The sequence below is a fragment of the Canis lupus genome, chromosome 6 (assembly GCF_003254725.2).
Source record: "Canis lupus dingo isolate Sandy chromosome 6, ASM325472v2, whole genome shotgun sequence".
Taxonomy (NCBI): Eukaryota; Metazoa; Chordata; class Mammalia; order Carnivora; family Canidae; genus Canis; species Canis lupus.
Window position 1 is genome coordinate 42,346,012 of NC_064248.1, and position 14,289 is coordinate 42,360,300.

The 14,289-nt window shown below is 49.9% G+C and overlaps 1 protein-coding gene across 1 annotated transcript in view; it reads left to right on the top strand.

Annotated features, from left to right (window-relative positions):
* Positions 1 to 12,392, top strand: part of SORT1 (sortilin 1) — a 66,480-nt gene extending 54,088 nt beyond the window's left edge. The window contains 6 exon segments of the mRNA XM_025417353.3: positions 1,070 to 1,259; positions 4,739 to 4,855; positions 5,448 to 5,556; positions 7,035 to 7,141; positions 7,428 to 7,551; positions 7,768 to 12,392. Of these exon segments, the coding sequence (XP_025273138.3) occupies positions 1,070 to 1,259; positions 4,739 to 4,855; positions 5,448 to 5,556; positions 7,035 to 7,141; positions 7,428 to 7,551; positions 7,768 to 7,782 (662 nt within the window). The 3' untranslated portion in view covers positions 7,783 to 12,392.
* The last annotated feature ends 1,897 nt before the right edge of the window (positions 12,393 to 14,289 follow it).

The window sequence follows — 14,289 nt, forward strand, 5'->3', positions numbered from 1 at the left end:
ATGTTCGTCGCAAGCTGTTGCTAAAGAATCACAAGCCAACCCAGGCCCCCAGTACCCAAGATGCTGACATTCTACTGAAAGATATGGAGGATAAAAGAGAAAACTGGAGAAAAGGCCCCCACCCTGTGAACTCTGGGGTGTTATAATAAAAGACTTAAGGTTTTCAGGTCACTTTGGTTGAGTCCTGGTCTCGTTATTAGATTGTATGCTGGCTCTGTTTCCTCAGAATGTTACTTCAGTGACCCCTGGAGGAAGCAGGAGCACTCGTTTGGACCTTACTTTTCTACAGGTGTTTAAATATGATTTAATATTCGAGAGTCATTATTATCCAGATTCATGAAATAGGCTGTAAAGGAGCCAGCTTACGAGTTTTTCCTTCGTAAGGCAGCTCTACAGTTATCCCTAAAGTTTAACGCCATTAAAAGATTTGGTAAGCACCTGCTTCTTAAAAGGCTCTGTGCTGGTCTTCATATCCCAAAGGATAAAAACCTAATGCACAGTCTTCAGGCCATAGCCTTTGAGTCATTTTTCCAGTATGATAAGACTCACGAAACCAGATTGACTGTCACTGATTGGAAAGCCAGTTGACTAGAGTTAAAGGTCTAGAAAGACCTTGTCTCCTTCTACTTGAGGCAAGCTAACCTAACGGTGAAATTGAACCCCTGCTTTGGGCTGGCTCTTATCTTGTCCTAAAAGGGAACACCTGGCCACTTACTAGTGGCAGCCTCTGCTGACCAAGAGCACAGGTGTACCAGACGTAGAGACAGCAGCCTCTCCACCTCAAAGGGAGCTTTGAGGTCCCCCATCCAGCTGCCCACTTTGAAACAAATAGGGTTTTTCCTAATATCCAGATGGACGGTGAGACATGAAGAGTCCTCCCCTGACATGAGTAATGCCAACTGCTAGCAGGCTTCAAGTCCTGCAACTTTCATCTGCAGTTCCAAAATGAGGCAGTAGGATGAGTCAGACACCCCCATTTCCCGTCCGTGTTCTCCTCCCCGCCTGCAACCGCCTCTCGCATGTGGGTGTGGGGCCAGGCGGTCACCTGAACAGCCTGTGTTCTCTCTAGGTGAGGAGAAGGACTATACCATATGGCTGGCTCACTCCGCAGACCCCGGGGATTATGGAGATGGCTGCATCTTGGGTTACAAGGAACAGTATCTGCGGCTCCGCAAGTCGTCCGTCTGCCAGAACGGCCGGGACTATGTTGTGACCAAGCAGCCGTCCGTCTGTCCCTGCTCCCTGGAGGACTTCCTCTGGTATTGGCCCCCCTCACATCCCTGTTAGCCCCTTTGCTGGGCGGGAGGGGGCAAAAGGCAGTTGTCTTCGGGGGCTGTAAAGGATTTCAATCCTTCCTTCCCCGAGTGTGGCGAGCTGCTGCTGCTGCTGCTTATTGAGGAGCTGGAGGCACAGAGAAGGGATCCACAGTTACAGTCCTCAGACAGGTGATCTGTCACACCAGACAGCAAGGGAGAGAGGTGTATAAGGAGAAAGAGAACTCAAACCCAGAGAGGAACCGACAGTGTGGAAACCACCGGGAAGGGCAGTGCAGCAGCTGGGGGGAGGTTGGGCCTCCTGTGCTCACTAAATACCGACCGCCCGAGTGCAGCAGGTAGGGCGCTAGGTTTTGGATTGTCTGCACGCCTGAAGGCAAAGAGTGCTTCTGTCCTGAGACAGGAGGGGGCATCGGGGTGGTGATGTCCAGATGTCCCATCAGGGTCTAGAGGCCATCGTGGTGGACTCCCTCGAGTTCAGGACCACCAGGTACAGGGCTAGTGACAAGGCCAGCGTGGAGTTAGCTGATTATCTAAGGGTGAGACAGGCCCCAGCTAGCCAAGCAGGGTAGCTTAGCACAAATGAGAGGGGCTGCATGCCGTCACAGCCAGTAACCTCATGGAACTCGTTTCTTGCAGAACATACTGGCAGGAAGGTAAGGTGAATCCTAAAGGATCTGGAAAGAGTGCAGGCAGATAGCAGTCGTGTCCTCCCGCATAGACATTTCTCTAGAACTGCGGGTGAGGGGAATGGGGGATGGAGCGAACCCCCGGTCTGACTGCTGTGGTCCTGCCTGTGTGGCTCACGTCTGTATGTGGAGCAGGCCAGGGGTGACCTGCTGTCCTTCCACAAGGAGTGGGATCCCTCAGATCACTGCGGTGTCCCTCTGGGGCTAGAGCTTGCTGACACTGATGCTCCAGCGGGCTGTCTTCATCACACAGACCAGGCTCTTAATTACCTGGCCTTCCCCTGCTTTCCAGACATGCTGTGCTCCGTCAAAGCTCCACACTGTTGTTTACGCAGCTTCCTCCACCCGTGAAGTCTTCCCATGCTCCCTGCGTGACCCCCAGGCTTGAGGAGGTCCTACTTGGCCTTTAATACATAGCGCCCTTCTTCTCCTCACGTGGGCTCCTGCAGGATGCCTGCTGCTAGGTTTTGGTTATTGTGCATGGATTGGTTCCACCGGTAAACTCCCGACTCCTTGAGGGCACATTAGATTTGATCATCTTGGAGTACACGCAGCCCCTGACGTCTACTGAGCACGGACCCGGTAGCCAACCCCATCCTGAGCAATTTACATTTAACCTCAGCAGCCTCTGAGATAGGGCCTGCTGCCATTTCCATCTCACCAAGAAAGAAGATTCAGAGAGGTCCCTACTAACTTGCAGCCCACACAGTGGCCCAGCCAGGAAGCAGAAGAGCTGGACTGTGCTCCTGACAGCCCCACTCCAGAGCCTGCACGCTTCCCTCCCATGCTTGAGAAATGTGTACTTTGTGAGCAGGAAGGACATTTTCCCTGACATGTGCGATTGGATACCTAAACTTTTTGCCAGAATTTTCCCCACTGTCAGAGGGCTGGTGTCTTGGCATCGCTTGTTCTCTTCTTACCCCGTTCCCTAAACATTTGTCAGAAACACCTTGAAGTACAAGCGCAGCATCAGTGCATTGCCTAAACGTCCATTGCATCCTTGCTGTGCTCAGGGTAGCACAAAGTGACAGTAAGTTTGTTGTTGATTGTCCTGGTCAGATGCACAGAATTATGCGGTGAAACAGTGCCTCGGGGATTTAGCGAAGGGAAAGGCCATTCCATCTAGAGCTGAAAGGCGGTGTGTCAAAGAAGGCTTTGTTGGGCAGCCCGGGTGGCTTGGCGGTTTAGCGCCGCCTTCAGCCCAGGGTGTGATCCTGGAGACCCAGGATCTAGTCCCGCGTCGGGCTCCCTGCGTGGAGCCTGCTTCTCCCTCTGCCTGTGTCTCTGCCACACACACACCCTCTCTCTCATGAATAGATAAATTTAAAAATCTAAAAAAAAAAAGGCTTTGTTGAGGAGGTAGCATTTGAGCTAGGCCCTGGCAAGCGGTAAGACTTGTCCTTGCACATCTGGGAAGAAACAAGTCCTTAAAGCCAGTGGACTGGTACAAGAGTAGATACCACCAGCATGCTCAGGAAGAGTGTGCTGGGAGATCGGCCATGAGGGGAAGTCCCCATGGCCACGATAAAGAAGCGAGTAGGGGGCAAATAGGGGATGCCCAGGCTGAATTTTCAGCTTAGATAATGGAAGGAAGGTAGCACCGTGGCAAACACAGAGAAGTGATGGGAGAGGCTGGCTTGAGAGAGAACACATGATGCGTTTTGGATGTTTTCATTTATTTGGGGTTCTGATTTAGGTGGTGATGTCCAGCAGGTACTGAGAATGGAGGCTCAGAGCTCTAGAGAGGTGAGACCTACAAGTTTTAGTTGCAACAAATAATTATGCTCAGACACAGGCTAAGAGAATGACTTGCCGACGCTGGAAAGTGTGTGCATTTCCAGGTTAGAAGATGGAAACCGAGAGAAACAGGCAAGCACAGCTGGCCAGGGGCTGGGGCAGGCAGTGTGTTAGGTGCCACAGCACAGGCCAGACCAGAGGGCCCCCCAGGGTTGCAGGCCTAGTGAGTCCTGGGGGCCTTAGAAGTTTACCCCCAAAGTTGTAGAGGGTGCTAAAGCCAACATGCACAGAATGCAAAGTAAGAGTATAACAGAAAAAATCCAAAATATTATTTTAAGAAGAGAGAGAAGGAAGAGGAAACACATAGGCTAAGGAGAAGCCCCCAGCTGCACGGGCCTGGTGGTCCCTCTACACCCTCAGGGAAGCTAGGTCCCGGGACAGGAGGAAGGACGGACCAAGGATGCTCACATAAGGCGTCAGCCTCTGAGAGGGGGCAGTGTGTGAGTTCTTAGGGGAAAGGGCAGATGGGAAGTGCGGTGGAGAGATAGGGTAGGATGGAGGGCAGGACAGGGCATTCACACTGGAGACAGAGGGACAGAAATGAGGCAGGCAGAATCTGACCTACACCCTAGGGCACCCTGCCAGAGAACACAGTAACGAGTGATCAGGAGGGAAATAAAAAGATCACTAAGCGGCGTGGGTTTAGATCTGTCGCTGATGCGACAGTTTTTTGGTGTCGTGAGTCCCTGGCCTGTGCAGTTGGCCCCTGCCTGGAGCCAGTGCTGTCTGTGTGTGAGGGGGGGGGAGGCAGTTCCCGAGGCCCAAGCTCACCAGGCCTGCCCGTAAGCTGCCCGTGGCCCCCCAGTTTGGTCTTCTCCATGCCTGTTTCCCTAAGCAGACCTTCTCTACAGATGACACTGAACTGCTTCCAAAGACTGGAATATTAATCTTCCACTGCTCCACACAAAACCTTCAGTACTAGTCACTTGACTGTCTTCCAGCAACTCTGAAAGATACTTTATTTGTTGACTCTTACAGTGATTTTGGCTACTTCCGTCCAGAAAATGACTCCAAGTGTGTGGAACAGCCAGAACTAAAGGGCCACGACCTGGAGTTTTGTCTGTACGGCAGAGAGGAGCACCTGACAACAAATGGGTGAGGCAGCTCTCCTCCAAAATCAGGGCAGACACGTCCTCAGCAGGCAGAGCGAGACCCCAGATCTCCACACAAACAGTGTTCGGAGCACGCTAGCCAAATACTGTCTGATGGAACATTCTGCGGTGCTGGGAAGGCCCTCTGATCTGCTGTGTCCGACATGGTAGCCACTAACCCTGTGTAGCAACTGAGGCACTGAGTTAATTTTAATTAGTTTAAATGTAAGTTGCCGCTGTACTAGGCAGGGCTGCTCTGGAGCAGACACAGTACCTCCCTCCCCTGCTAAACACTTCCCTTCCCCGTTTTATACCACATGTTAATGTGCTTTCCTTGGGTCACGGTTCTTTGGCCCCATCTCTTCAGGCAGAAAGGTAGGCATGCCCCTGCAGCAAGGCTGGGGATGCCTGGTCTTTTCAAGGCCTGAAACTACACAATATCCCCCAAACACTCCTGTGGCTCTCCCCTCAGGCCTAAAGGTGGTGTAAGCTTGAGAAGCTCTTCTGCAGCTTTTCATATCCTGTTTCCAGGAACGAGGCAAGAATCCAGGAATACATCCTAATGGTCTGATAACAAATGGTCTCTGCCTTTTCAGGTACCGAAAAATTCCAGGAGACAGATGCCAAGGTGGCGTGAATCCAGTTCGAGAAGTAAAAGACTTGAAAAAGAAATGCACAAGCAACTTTTTGAGTCCTGAAAAGCAGGTACATTAAAGTAGATCTGGTTTAAAGTAGATCTGCCTGGAACAAAGCAACAGCATTAAGAATTTTATTACTGAATACAGAGTGGTCAGACCACTTCCAGCAGGCCTCACTTTGCACAGGAAACCATTAGGATGGCGGATGGGTCACCCATGCAATGATAAACTCATCTACTAATGGGGGAATGAAAGTGGAACTCCATAAAGTTGAGCTGAGTCTTGGAAGCATTGGGTTGAGGACATTTCTGAGGCTAACAGTCATTGAGGAAAAAGGATTGAAGTCTGGCTATAAAGTGCTGGAGCCTTGCACATGTGAAAGAGAGGAGCCCTGGGCCATACATAGATCAGGTGGTCTCAGTGCCGAGTACGCTGAGTGCGTTCAGAGTGGACAACTGAACCATGATAGTAAGGAGTTTTTGATGTAGAAGCAAGTTATGGGTCTGATTACAGATCTGTAGGACTGAGCTGTCTGGCTGCGATGTGGGAAACGGTAAAGAGGAAACCTCTTGTTAAAGAAGCTCTGGACCAGCAGTGTGATTGGGGTAGTCAGCTGTGGGCCCCAGTTTCCTAATCCACAAAATGAGAGGTGGCCAATCTACAGTCACCTTCTTTCTGGCCTTCTAAGGATGAGGGCCTGACACGGGTGGAATTAGGAAGGTTGTGGGAGAAAAAAAAAAAAAAAAAAAAAAAGGAAGGTTGTGGGAGAGAAATGTGGCGGGGGGCGGTGTACTTGTCGGGGGGCAGGTTCCTCCTCTGCACCCCCACCCTGCACTCCTGGCGACTGTTCCCAGAGTATATGTGCCTGTGATTGCACAGGACTCCCTCCCACAGGGACACAAATTGTCCCAGAATCCGCAGCTCCACCTCCTCTTGGGTACACTGAAAACACGCTCCATGTCTCCCACCAGAAGCAGGTAGGTCTCGTCATAAATTTAAAAAAAAAAAAAAAATAGGTAGGTCACACGGTCACACTCTGACAATGATATGAAAAGGCTCATTTGTAAAAACATACCAAAAATTAAGTACAAACAAAAGTCTTAATGTCAGATGATGTCCTGCCTGATATGGCATCGGCACAGCTTCTTCCCGGGTGCCGGCCCTGTTCTAGATTCATTCAGCCCACTGTTCTCAGAGTCGTCCTTTCCCGCCATGCCCTTAAGTGCTCCACGACTCCTACACTGCTAGCGGGCAACAGCCACAATGGCTCTTTGACGCAGGTCGCTGCCAAGGCCCCCAGGGTAACCGGGACATTGAAGGCCGTACCGTTCAGGCCGCGCCGAGGCAGCCAGAGTTCTGCTCCCCCTCTGTGAGTGGTGTACTCTTCCAGTGGCATGGAGACGGACCGCCGGGGGGGCGCTGGGAAAGCACGAAGTGCCTAAAGATTGTAGATCGCTCACAGAGAAACAAAGGGGAAGGAACAGCCCCTTTGAATGCAGTCCTAGAATATGCACACCTGAAATTGTTGTGTTTTAATTTGTCCAGAATTCCAAGTCAAATTCTGTCCCAATCATCTTGGCCACCGTGGGATTGATGCTAGTCACAGTCGTAGCTGGGGTGCTCATCGTGAAGAAGTACGTCTGCGGGGGAAGGTAAGGAGCATGGATATCAGTCAGAGGTACTGAATTCAAACCACAGAGTCAGCCAGGGCCGTGTGGTTGAGTCTGCGCCTGGCGAAAACTGACTCATTGAGGTGATGTTCCTGAAGTGTCAGGCCCAGATCTTCTCAGAGCTTCTATTTGCCTTATGCCGACTATGGGCTGTGCTCCCTGTGTGTGTGACTCGTGCTGTAAGTGGATAAAACTCTGAAGGCCACAGCCCTGTAGGCAGTGCATCCCTCCTCACCGCGTGAGGGCTCACGGAGGTCTCCACCCACAGGTTTCTGGTGCATCGATACTCTGTGCTGCAACAGCACGCAGAGGCCAACGGCGTGGATGGTGTGGACGCCCTGGACACGGCCTCCCACACTCATAAGAGTGGTTATCATGACGACTCAGACGAGGTGAGACCATTTCTTCTCGAGGGGTGGTCCAGAAGTACAAAAAAGAATGTTTCTTTTCCTGTTCATGACCAAGATCCAATTGAGGCAAAAGAGGGTATATGCCAGACGCAGCAACTTGATGACTGTAAGAGCTGGCCAGCCCAGAAACTAGGTCATAACTTTCAAAATAGGAATGTTTTAGGGTGTAAATAATATGGTCTCTGTTTTTCTTCTCAGGACCTCCTGGAATAGCTCCTCAGAGGAGCTGGGCCCGAGCACGGATGATGGAACCGCAGTACCTCTCACACTCCCTGTGGCTCCGACTTGGGGGAATAAATTTCCCATTGCGAGAGACCCAGCTCTGTTTCTGCTGCTTCCACCAAAGCCAAAAGGACCTGCGCTAAAGAAATGCAGCCGGGGGAGGGGGGGGGAACCCTAGGGGGGACCCTAAGCACTCATGATTGGCTCTGAGAAAGGGGGGGAAACTTTAAATTCTTGAACTTTTTGTTTCAAGTTCTGTCTTTTTGCAAAGTGTGGGTTCTTTTGGTTTTGTTTTTGTTTTGTAAGGGAAATGAAATGGGATTGGAAGGGACCGTTTCACTAACCCCCCTCTTGCATGTTTTGCATGGCGCCTGCCTCAGGGCACCTGCCAACCCCAGCATCAACTCTCACAAAGCACTCGGTGCTGTCCCTGGGCTCTGCTGGTGACCCGAAGCAGCTGCTGAGAGGGACTCGGGGGCTGCAATGACTGGCACAGCCTGGCGGCCTTTCCCTGGCCGGGGACAGCCCTGTCCTGAGAACGCCGCACACCGGCTCCTCACACACACCCGGCCTTTGCTTGCTTGCTTTTTTTGGGGACCATAGACTGCAGTGGTGTTTCTTCCCCCCTGTTTAATTAGGCAATACCCTCGTTAATTGCCCTTTGGCAACTGACTTAACCATGTGCTTCCAAAACACTAAATCAGGAAAACTGAAAGGGCAATATTTTTAACTTGGGGCAGGAAGTAGAGAGCAGCAGGGAATCGACTAGATTTAACACCTATTAAAGGACAAATTCTTGATTCTTCCAAGATCTCTCCAGCCGTGCTTCGTGTTTGTGCCAGTGGACTTGCTCAAGGATAGGCTTAGGGTCTGCCCCGGATGTCTGCCCAGGCCGAGTCGTCTCTCTGCTGGAGCCGAGGGAGGGTGCCTGGTGTGTCCCCTGAGGACTGAGCATCACAGTCTCCCATGTCCTCTGCTGCCCATTGGCACGGTGGTGAATCCTTAGGATGGCCACTTACTTGCTTGCTTCCTCTTAGATTGCCATTGTACACGGAGCCAGAACTAGACGTGTTTTCAGATTTGTAGGCTATTTTTTTAAAAATCAGGATTTTTATTACCAGGCTCTCCTCCTCACCCCTTTCCCCAGCTTTGCCAAGTAATTTGTGGGCATGAAACTTGTGGCTAAATCAACTGAAGACACACTTGCAGCACAGGTGATGTTTTAGGTGATGCATTCAGTTCATATTTTAAATTTCAGGAAGTTTTCCATTTGACATTTTTTCAAATCAAGTTAATAGTAGAATGTAGCGAGGTGGATTTTTGGTGGCTACATAGTACTGGAAACACTGCACTAAGTAGTTTTAATACAGCTTGACCATTTGCTATCCAGGAATATAGTATGGTACATTCTTGGTCTTGGTGTCCCTACTGTGCTGGCCACAGCTTCTCCCAGTAATTATGATTGGGACGTTCTTTGGTAACTGCCATTTTGCTGCTAGTTCATTTTATGGTGATAAAGTCACGAAAAAGTAAACGTGCCAAATCAACTTTTGTCAGAATGTGTGAGCAGATGGCTATGTTCTGTCCTCCCCAGAATGGATTAACAGCAGCAGGGAAAGTGGGAGAGGGGGTGGATGGAGAAGGTTAGAGACTTCGAAGCTGCAGCAGAATTAAATGAGTCAGAGAGCTTCAAGCTAGGGCGGTTTTGTGAAGAGAATTCATATTTGTTCGAGCCAGAGAGCACTGGTCTTTTAGGAAAAGCTCTTTCATTTTGCATAGTTTTTAAATTTGAAAAAAATTCCAAAGATAGACCAGCTCACAAATGATAAAGCATCGGTCTTTGTCCCGGTCACCCTCACCTGCCCAAAGTGAATCTGATGCCCAGAAAAGTCCCACTCCTGCTGCACACCTTCTCCACTGCAGCACACACCCGCTGGGGTAGATATGCCGGTATTTGGTAATTCTCTGATTCGTTTTAGGACGTAGGAAAGCTAATCTTCTCTAACCAAATAAGGTTAGAACTCTGTGCTTATAATAGTATCTGGGATTTCTTTAGAACTTAGCAATTTTCAGAGTACTTTCGCTTGGCATCATGTCATTGGAAGCTTACAACATTCTCAATGAGATTTCCTCCTTGAAGTCAGGGGCTTGTCATTCCCATTTTTCAGGAGACAGAGCTGAGATACAAAAGGAGTCCATCGTCCAGGGTCCCTGTGTGTATCGTGAGCCATGTTGGTTGGTCGTCTTCAGAGCTCTCGACCGTTTTTAGGCGTGCAGGTGTTGCCTACCTGGAGCAAGCCGGGCTCCTTTCTGATGGATGACTTGCTGTTCTCTAGGAGAGGGGTCAGTGGCATCTCTGCCAGAGCCAGTATGTGGCGCTTTTTTGCCACGGTGGTAAACAGAAAATTTTATTCTCCTGTTTTTCATGCCAAAAAACAAAAGTTAGTGGTCATTTTGAATATGTGTTTAGAATCTGTCCCTCACCTAGTCGTGGGAGTAGGCTCTCCCTTAATGAGCCACCCTTCTCCCATATTGTTTTTTTTTTTTTTTTCCTCATCCCTGGTTGGCTGGCTAGTGAGCCCCGTCATTTGGAGGACTGCTGATAAGCCTGGCTGACCCCCTTCATTGGCTAGTTAGCTTCCCATCTCAGCCTGCTCACCCACAAATGGATGCCCTCAGCCAGAAAGTCTAACAGCTAAAACCCATGGTAGCTTCGAAGAGAAAACAATTTCTAATTTGTTCTACTGATGTTAGGTTAGGAGCATTATCTTTGAAACTAAAGCGTAGCTTGTCCTTGTATAAAATCCCAGGTTTGATAGTAGCAGAAGAGATTATTTCTGGAGGTTTCAGCAATAGAAATTGAGCACTGCAAGATACGTTGGACATAGCAAACTGTCTAAAGTGGTCTGAGCTTTTAAATCCAGGTGGAGAACTCACCATCCCTCACCTGTGACTGGCATCTTGGACCTAAGGGGGCTTTTGGTGTTTATTGAGTCCAGAGACCAGGGGTGCATGCACCTAGGCTGGTAGTTGAATGGGGACACAATTTAGGAGAGAAATATCCAGAGTGTTCTGGCAGCTTCTAAGCTGGGCTCAGGAGATTGAATAGATTAGCTATAACTGAAATCTAGAACTTGCCATCTGCCTCTGAAAAGGCTTTCAGGTGCGTAACCCTAGTCCTAGGTTTGCCTCTGGGCCTCTCCGTGTCCACGCTGCCCTTTCATCCCTGACACATTAGTAGCAAGCTAGCCACCTGCAGCCCCTGCACTGGCTCTCTAAACTGTAGCTGGTTCCCCCAAGGCCTTGGTCACAGTACCAGGATACAGAGAGGAGTGCAGGCTGGCTGCACCCACCCCGGGGTGGCAAGGCCGGCCAGCGCTCTGTATTCTAGGCCAGTCCTCCTAGTAGAGAGGTCCTCTTTCCCTTCAGCAGAGCTCTCTAAAGAACCCTGCCTCCATATGCAGTGGTTTGGAGCTCTTCCACTCATCATTGGTACATCCTCCTCACCCCATATGAAGCCTGGATACTTGGCACTGCTAAAATAAGGAATTCAGCTTTTCAGCGTCGCTACTACCTGGCCTCAAGCAGGGAGATAAACATGGACTTAAATGTCCTTTGAACAAAACCAAAGTGTAAGATGAGCCGCATGAGGGAGTGCTTGGGAGGGCCAGACCTTCGGCACTGGCCCCGGGCAGGTGCCAGACTTTCTGTTGCACCTGCCACTCGTGTGCCCAGCAGCCCTGGGAGCATCGTCCTGCCCGAGGAGAGCCGGGCCTTGCCCTCGTGGAGGCTGACATAGCAGGAGCATGTTGATTCCTCCGTTATGTTGCATTATAACAATAAGAATCAGAACATTAATTTGAAACTGTCTAGAGCAACTTGCTGTGTGCATTTTTTCACACCAGTACATTCTTAAGCATCCTTGTTTATATAGAATAACAGAAACTAATCTGTACCTTTATATATATATGTACATATATACATGTATAAACTGTATAGTGTACATGGTAACGATCTATTGATACGTCCCACACCGTCACGCGGTTCTCAGCCTCCGCATGCCCTCACTTTGCGGTCGGGTAACTTGAATGTGCCCTGACGATTCTGCTCACCTCCGTGTTTGGACGTTTAGGGAAGGAGGGTTTTGGTCGTACCCTCCTTATCCTCACGCACAGAAATGCTCAGGGTCCCCATGTGCCTGCTGTTCACCCCTCTCTTGCGTCTCATTCCCTTTCTGAGCATGTGGCCCTTCCCGGTCCTGTAACCTCTCTGCCCCCTCCCCAGGCTGGGGGCAGCTGCCTTCCTCCTAACGTGTAAAGCAGTATTAACATCATTACTGCATGTGCGCTAAAAACCCAAGTCTTCTGTTCCTTGGGACAGAACGTTGCATGTGGGGTGGATGATCAAGTTTCTGTGACCCATGTCAGTTACACAGCAAAGCCAGACCCCATAGCAAAATCCCACAAAATGGAAATCAAACTTAAATTTCTTTATTAGCATTGTGTAAATAAATCTGGATGTGTTTAACTTTGTACTGGTAATTTTCTGTATATTTGCAATATTTGGGTTAGAAATAAAACAGACTGGACTTTGTTACCTGACCTACCAAAGTGCCTAAGCTAGTTTGTTAACATGACAGGTCTCCCAGTTTTCTAGCTTCAGAAATCAAACTCCAGCAACCAGAGAATAAGCCTGTCAAAGGGCCAGGACTGCCATGGTAGCCTGGGAGGGATTAGGTAAGTTATTGGGGAAAACTTAGGTGGTTCTTGTTCTTTTCGGCCCCAAGAGGTCTAGCTCTCACGGGTGTTTTAGGACCAGCTTTCCTGCTCTTACCCCACACACCATCTCAGGCTGTGACTGCTACCCACCTCCTCTGGACATGACAGCATAGACTGAGTGTTGCGAATTAGCTGTTCCTTCTGGCAACTTTGACAAACGACAGTACTGGAAGCTTCAGTATCTTCGCAGTTGCCTCCTTAGGTTTCTCTTGCTGCCCTTAACTCATAGTCCTGGCTGATCCATTTCATTTAAGGATCTTTCAAAGAATTGCAGCTTCCCTTTCTCCTCAAATATTTATTTTAGGAGAGGTTCCTGCCCACCCACCCCCACCCCACCCCTTGAGCCTTTAGCAGAGCCTGGAAGACTGCTGCTCAGCCTGCCATCCTGGGTGACAGTTCCAACGAGTACTTACTGTGACATCAAGATCTGAAGACCTAGCTCCTGAAGAGTGGGCTGTCTGGCTAAAGAGTTCCTCCCCCAGGAGATAACGCATGCTAGTTTTATTTTCAGGAAGTCTAGCTAACCTAGTGTCCAGAGACTTACTGTACCAGAATCACGGGGTTGCTTTTTCAAATGCAGATTCCTGGACTCAACCCAGACCCATTAAAATAGACTTTGTAATGGACAATCCCTAGGAGTCTGCGTTTTTAACTTGAGTCTTTTATACTTTTATTGCAACCAAGGGCTCAGACTGGAAGCCTAGGCCAATTTCGTACCACCTGATGTGGGCACTCTGTACTTCAAAGGGCTTTGGCTGGGTCAGGCTGAAATCGGGCAGAGGCCTTCATACTAGTCCTGATGTGGTCTGAGAGCAGCCTCAGAGGTCAAGCCCCGTAGGCCCCTCCTCAGCCGTAGTAGCTCCTGATAAACAGGCTCCTGGGCCGGAAGTGTGTCTGCAGACTGTCCTGGCCCTCAGCCCCTGTACAAGTTGCAAAGAGGAATTTCTACACCCCATAGTAGCACAGGTTCCTCAGATCCTATCCACTCTGCCTCCAAATTGAGGGCTAAAGGGGAAGGGGGGGTGGAATGAGTGTAAGGAGCCCATTCAAGCACACTCATTTTTTTTCCATAAGAGAAAAGGTCAGTGGGAAGGAGGAGAGGGTATGTGAGAACCTTGTACTTTCCACTCAAGTTTGCTATAAACCAACGCTGCTCTAAAAAGTAGTCACACATACACAGACACACACACACACGGAGGAGGGGTGCTGGTCCCTGGAGCTAGTAAATTGAGAGTATGATAGGAAGCCATCTCGATGCAGTGCACAGAACGTGAGGAATGATGGCTTGGTCATCAACACGGGTCATGGCATTGTCATCCCTGGTTTCAGAGCTCAGGGCCCTGAGGTTCAGAGTAAGTGATTTGCCCAGGGTCACCTAGCTAATGGGCAAGTAGAAGTAGCAGAGCCTGGGAACCCCAGGGGGCTCAGCGGTTTAGCGCTGCCTTCAGCCCAGGGCATGATCCTGGAGTCCTGGGATCGAGTCCCACGTCGGCTCCCTGCATGGAGCCTGCGTCTCCCTCTGCCTGTGTCTCTGCCTCTCTCTCTCTCTGATTCTATGAATAAATAAAATCTTTAAAAAAAAAAAGGTAGCCGAGCCAGAAGCCACCCCACCCCCCGCGGCCTCTTGCCCTCTGCCTCTGCTGGTGCTTCATCTCCGAGGCCCGACCTAAAGGTAGCTCGCACATACGGAGCACTTAGCTACATTCTGCTAAGCACTTTA